Genomic DNA, 6,581 nt, shown 5'->3' on the forward strand with positions numbered 1-6,581 from the left:
TGGGTTGGGGTCGTGTGGGTGGTAACTAGTCTATGTGTCTCTCACATCGATGTTTCTCTCTCTCTCTTCCTCCCTTTCTCCCTCCCACTCTATCTGAAGATGAATGCAAAAATGTCCTTGGGTGAGGATTAAAAAAAAAAAAAAAAGTTTGCCTTGGCTGGTTTGGCTCAGTGGTTGGAGCGTCGGCCTGTGGACCAGAGAGTCTCAGGTTTGGTTCCTGCTAGGGGCATGTACCAAAAAAATAAATAAATAAAAAACAGTTTGAGAACCTGAACCATTGGTCTAAAGGAATTACACCCCTCTTTTTACTAAATAAACTTTTATTTTGGAATGATTTTTGATTTACAGAAAAGTTGCCAAAATAGTAGAGTTCCCAGCCTACGCCAACATCAACATTTTACATGGTACTAAGATGTCAAAGCAAAGAAACTTACATTGTGTTATTATTAACTAAAACCCAGGCCTTATTCAGAGTTCCAGTTTTTTCACTAATGTCCTTTATTTTTTGTTGTTCCAAAATCCAGTCCAGGATATCATACTGCATTTAGGACTACATTCCTTTTAATTTCTGTTGGTCACCTCAGTCATCTTTCCCTGGGACAGAGAATGGGTGGGGGAGCTACTGTCTTCATTACTGAGCTGGGGAAACTAAGACTTGAAAACGCCAAGTGACCGACCAATATCCTAAGCTTAGCAGGCAGGGAGAGCAAGGCCCGTCTCACTCTGCACCTTCCCCCCAGGACTCTTAGCTTTCAGAGGCCCCCTTGGAATGTCCCACCTGACCTACCCCATCCCACCAGAGCAGATAATGAGATGCCTCTACTAGAGCGGGCCCAACCCTGGGAGAAATCCACCCCCTGCCCTGTGCTACACAGCCAAGGCTAACTAATACCAATCACTCATTTCTCTCTTGGTCGTGGGATTCCAGTTTTACTTCAGGAGGCAGTGTGCCAGTCCCAGAGATGGAATGTGATTGTTCTACTCACTTCTGTTCCCTGCTGTCTTAGTTTTCTTTACATCTGGGGTGGCAATGGTAGCTGGTGGGCCAAGGAGACCTAAGTGGAAATATGCAGGGGAGGGAGCAAGAAAAAGGCCTCTGAAAAATGTTTAACTTGATGATAGAAGTTGACAGGTCCACTTCCTTCTCCCCCACTACTTTCTTCCTTGAACATAGCCATGACTCCTAGTACTGCAGCCACCTTGTGACCATAAAGTAACAAGCAATGAGGAAAAGACCGAAAGGAAAACAGACATGTGTGCCCTACCTCTGTTGAGTTGTTAAACCAATACCACCAGTCACCTGTCTCCAGAATTGATGCTACATGGACAAACTTCTCTTTGTTAATCTAGGTTTTCCTTTACTTACAGCTAACTGTATTCCACATAATAGGATATACAAATACAAAAATGCTGAAGGATCCTTGTCCCTGGGAATCTGAAGCCAGTAGCATGCGGTTCTCCAAGCCCATCTCCTTTCTCATTTCATCCTCTCAATAATCCCTCAAAAGCAAATACATGACCCATTTTCACAGTGGTGGGAAATGGGCCTCCCTCACCGTTCAGTAGGGGGTCCAAGGTCTTGCTGCTAGCAAAGAGCGTGCTTAGAATCAGACCCTCCTCCCTCCAGGAGCAAAGAGAATGCTCCTCTGCTACACCTTCTGCATGTCCCAGTCCGCCGGAAGCCAGGTGTCTTCTGGGATTTTAGGAGTGGTGGCAGGTGCCAATGATCCTGCTATTGCAAGTCCGGTGTGGAAGCACCCAAGTATACCCTTAGGTCTGAGATGGTGGACTGGACAAGCTTGGCGGGGATGGTCTCTCGCTGTAGCTGCTGGTAGGCCGCGTAACGGTGGCAGCCCCCAAAGGAGTAGAAGTAGTCACCACCCTGGGCTCCTTTGATCCAGAGGACATCGATGGGGGGCACGCTGTCTGGGTCCTCCTGGAGAGAAGGGGGCACAGGGTAAATGAGCACGGAACAATACTTGACAGTTTGCAAAGCAGCCTTTGTTAACCTGTGATAGTTCCTATAGGGTGTGCACACTGGTTTGTGCTAGCTTGTGGAAACACTGTCAAGTATTCAGGAATTTTGTGAGTTGGTAGACATCACCTTTGTAGCTTGAAATTCAGCCATGGTGAGAGTATTCATACCAGGGAAATGGGCAGATACTACAAATCAGGGCTTTTCTTCCCTAGAAACCAGGTTGTTAAATATTTGTCAACACACCACATGCATATACATACACACTCCCTATATCTATCTGGCACAGTTCTAGACCCTGGGAATAAGATACAGCCAGAATGAGACAGACACAGCCCCTGCCTTCAAGGGTTGCAGTCTAGTGGGACAAATGAAATGAAGAAGTGAGTATTAGAGTGATAAATGCTATGAAGACGATAACACAGGTTGACATGACAGGCATGGGGGTCCACAGTGCCTCTCTGAGGTGACAACAGAGCAGAGAACTTAACGTAGTGGAGTCCACTTGGAAAGACAGAGAGGTGGAATAGTTTAGAGTTAAGAGCCTGACTGCCAGGTTCAAATATCAACTCTGCTACTTAACTGCTATGTGACCTCGGACAATTGATCTCTTTGTGCCTAAGTTGCACCATCAAATGGGGATGAAGAAAACATACTCAACTCATAAAGCTGTTGGGTTAAATAAGTTAATATATAGAAAGCACTTCGAACAATGCTTGGCCCACTGAAAAGTGCTCAGTAATAAATGTGAGGGAAGATCATTCCAGGCAGAGGAAATAGCAAGTGTGAAAGGCCTGAGCCCAGAACAAGACCACTGTATTGGAGGCATGGCAAAAATGCCAGCTGACCAGAGTGAACTCAAGGGGGACTGAGGAACAGAAGAGGTCAGAAAAGTCAGCAGGAGCCAGACCATGCAGGTTTCTTTCTTAGAGCAGTGGGTAGGCCCTGGAACATTTTATTTTATTTTATTTTTTTATCCTCACCTGAGGACATTTTTGCATTTATCTTCAGATAGAGCAGGAGGGAGAGAGGGGGGAAGAGAGAGGGAGAGAAACATTGATGTGAGAGAGACACATCGACTGGCTGCCACCCACACGACCCCAACCGGGGCCAGGGACAAACTGCAGCCGAGGTACGTGCCCTTAGCGGGAACTGAACCCAGGACGCTCTGGTCCATGGGCCAATGCTCTAACCACTGAGCAAAATCAGCCAAGGCTTATTGTATTTTTTTAGAGCGAGAGAGGAAGGGATAGAAAGAGAGAGAGAGAGAGAGAGAGAGAGAGAGAGAGAGAAACTGATTTGTTGTTCTACTCATTTATACATTAATTGGTTGATTCCTGTTTGTGCCCTGACTGGGGATCGAACCCACAACCTTGGCACATCAGAATGACCCTCTAACCAAGCTAACTGGCCAGGGCCCCTGGAGCTTTTAAACAGGGGAGGGTGACACGATCTAATGAACATCCTATTAAGTTGTCATAGGAGACCAGGCTTGGTGGACAAAGGCAAAAGCTGGAAGGACAGAGGTGAGGGCTCAGAAGGTATTCAGTGGAAGACACTGGCCTGGGCATGAGGGCAAAGGGAGAGGAAGACAAGTTGGGGATATGTTTAGAGGGCAGATCTGAGGGGACTGGCAGAAGCAGTGAATGTAAGGAGAAGAGAAGGAGAATTCACGTTCACTTCCTGTTATGGGCCTTCAGCCAGCCAGTGAGTGGGTGGTCTTCTAAGTAGGGAAAGCCTGAGGCAGGGCTAGGTGGGGGGTAGGGCACGCTGGGGAGATCAGTTAAGTGTGAGCTGCCTGAGAGGCCTCCTGCCATTGGCCCATAGGTTCTCTCTTATTATGCTGCTTTGATGAATTTATCTATCCGTTTATTCCAGAAATGATTATTAAGCCATAAGTTACGAGCAGTTACAAGTGAGGGTTCTGGAACCAGGCAAACCTGAATGTGGCTCTCAGCTCCTCCAAAGAGCAGCAAGTGACCTCATGTCCCTGAGCATCGTTCCTAATTGGTACAATGGGAGTGAGACACTGTGGGGCTGCTGAAGAAGAGTCAAGAAGCTGGTGCATGGGAGCGCAGAGCAGTCTGCCGGGCTGTGGCACACTAATGAGGGGCAGCTATGCTGGGTGCTGGCGGCATGATGGTGGGTGGATGAACAGAATAACAGCTCCCCAAAATGTCACATCCTAATCCCTAGAGCCTGAGAATATGTTACCTTACATGGCATAAGGGATGTGGCAGATGCAATTAAGGATCTTGACATGGGAGGTTATTCTGGCAGAAGAGGAAGTCTGCTGTTGCTGGCTAATGTGGTGGCCTCTCATAGCTGGGAAAGGCAAGGAAATGGATTCTCTCCTAGGACTCCAGAAAGGAATGCAGCCCTGCTGGCACCTTGATTTTAGCCCAGTGAGACCCATTATGGACTTCTAACTATATAGTAACAAATCTGTATTGTTTTAATCCACTAAGTTTCTGGTACTTTGTTACAGTTGTCATAGAAAACTAATACCTATGGCAAGCAGACAGGTCTGGTTCTCACCCTCACAGAGCATAAGGTTCTAGTGTGGAAGTCAGGTGTCTAAACAGCCCATTAAAACCCAGTGGGATAAGAATTATACTGGTGGGCATGCAGATGACTAGCGGCCCACAGAAGGCCCCTAACCCAGTAGGGGCCATGAGGGAAGACAGTGACCCTGAGACAGGAAGACCGAGGAGTTAGAAATAATAAAGAAGAGATGGAACCCCTGGCCGGTTTGGTTCAGAGGTCAGAGCATCAGCCCTTGGACTGAAGGGTCTTGGGTTTGATTCCCGGTCAAGGGCCCTTACCTGGGTTGCATGTTCGATCCCCTGATTGGGGTCGTGCAGGAGGCAACCAATCAATGTGTCTCTCTCAAGTCAACGTTTCACTTTCTCTCTCTCTCTCCACCCGTCTCCTTCCAACTTTCCACTCTATCTAAAAATCAATGGAAAAATATCATCGGGTGAGGATCAACAGCAAATAAACTAGAGATGAAAGAGTTCTCCTGGCCTGTGCAAAGGCCCAGGGTGGGAGACAGTGTGCATGGCTAGATCCTCCATAAACAGCCAGGCACTGTGCTAGAGTTGAGAAAACAGTCCCTGCTCTTGTGGAGTTCACATGAGTTGGGACAGACAGACAACGAAACACAAACAAATGTATAATTTAATCTCAGGTGGACATAAGTGCTTCATGAAGAAATAACTCAAGTTAAGGTGACAGATAGAGAGGGCTGGGCTTCATTAGCCATGGCGACAGGGAGGCAGAGACCTGATCCTGTAGCAGGTCCTATAGCTACTGGGGAAGTGGTTCCAGGCAGTGGAAGAGCAGGGCAAACTCTAAGACTGAAAGATATTTGGGGGAGCCATAGAGGTGTTTGGTGGGGCCTCGGGTCTCACATGGTCACCTTCCAAGGGTCCAAGGGAAGGGGACAAGATGCCATGCAGGCCTAACCTGACACATATGTCCCTGCCCTTCCCCAAAGTTCCCTCCAGGATCATTCCTGCATTCTTGACCACCCCCCTTCAGTGATGGAGCTGACCCCTGTCCTCTCCCTGTTCCAATTCAAACAAGGCCCTCCCAGCAAACACGACATGCCCAGGCCCCCTGTCACTCACTTGCACAGCCAGAAGTGACAGCACAGCTTATCTCCAGACAGTGTGGTGTCCAGGCTGTGCCACTTTCTAAGTGTCTGGCCTTGAAAAAGTTGCTTAAATCCTCACGTGCCTCAGTTTCCTCGTCTGTAAAAGAGGAACAATAGTAGTATCTACCTTATTGGGTTGGCACGAAGAAGCTAAGGCACTTAAAACTGCTCCTTGCCCCTGAAAAGTGCTATCTTTATGTTAGTGATCTTTATTTTATAATCTTATCAATCCCCTGCTTGCTCAAATGAGAAAACTGAGGCCCAGAGAGGCCCAGCCAGGTGCTCAAGGTCACACAGTAAATGCTGTGCTCCGGTGGAGCCCCGAACCAGCTCCCTCTAGCGTCCAGTGCGACCTGCCTCCTCCGGCGCCCTCCCTCCGGCCGGCGCCCCCGGGGCCTCACCCGGATCGTGTCCACGAGGCTCTGCACCTTGGCCGGGTCCAGAACAGATGGCAGCGGCCGGATGAGCACGTTCAGCGGCACATTGTGTACCGCGGCGATGCAGCCCGAGTGGATGCTGCCGCCCTGCGCGCCGCCGCTGGGCCCGGGTCCTTCCGGCGCCCCCCGGCCCGCCCCGGCCCTACCCAGTGCTCCTGCCGCGCGCAGCCCCATCGCGCCGCCGCCGCTGGCCTTCACCCCCTGCCCCGCCCGCGGGCTTTAACCCGGCCGGGCCGTACCACTCCGCGAGGCGGGCGGGGGGCCCGGGCCAGGGTGCCTTTCTTTTCCCGCCCCGCAGTGGTCCGGCCCCATCCCAGCGCCCGGCCCCCGGACTTCGGCTTGGCCCGCTGGGCGCTGCGGAACACGCGCGGGGCGCCGTCTCTCCGCTGGGGGGCGCCTCGCCGTCTCCCCTCCGTCGCTTGGAGTCCTGGGAGTGGAAGCTCCCGAACCGGCTGACTCAGGGTGAGTCGGCAGGTCGAGCGGCGGGAGAGCGCGGGTGACGCACAGTCCG

At 50.3% G+C, this 6,581-nt stretch overlaps 1 protein-coding gene across 1 annotated transcript; it reads right to left on the bottom strand.

The window, feature by feature from the left end:
• Nucleotides 1–337: 337 nt before the first annotated feature.
• Nucleotides 338–6,252, bottom strand: SRXN1 (sulfiredoxin 1). The gene is made up of 2 exons (XM_036244837.1): nt 6,035–6,252; nt 338–1,936 (listed from the first exon to the last, which is right to left on the bottom strand). Exons 1-2 carry the CDS (start codon nt 6,242–6,244, stop codon nt 1,733–1,735), a joined length of 414 nt encoding a protein of 137 aa, XP_036100730.1. The 5' UTR covers nt 6,245–6,252; the 3' UTR covers nt 338–1,732.
• Between the last annotated feature and the right edge of the window lie 329 nt (nt 6,253–6,581).

This window comes from Molossus molossus, unplaced genomic scaffold, assembly GCF_014108415.1.
Source record: "Molossus molossus isolate mMolMol1 unplaced genomic scaffold, mMolMol1.p scaffold_m16_p_6, whole genome shotgun sequence".
Classification (NCBI taxonomy): Eukaryota; Metazoa; Chordata; class Mammalia; order Chiroptera; family Molossidae; genus Molossus; species Molossus molossus.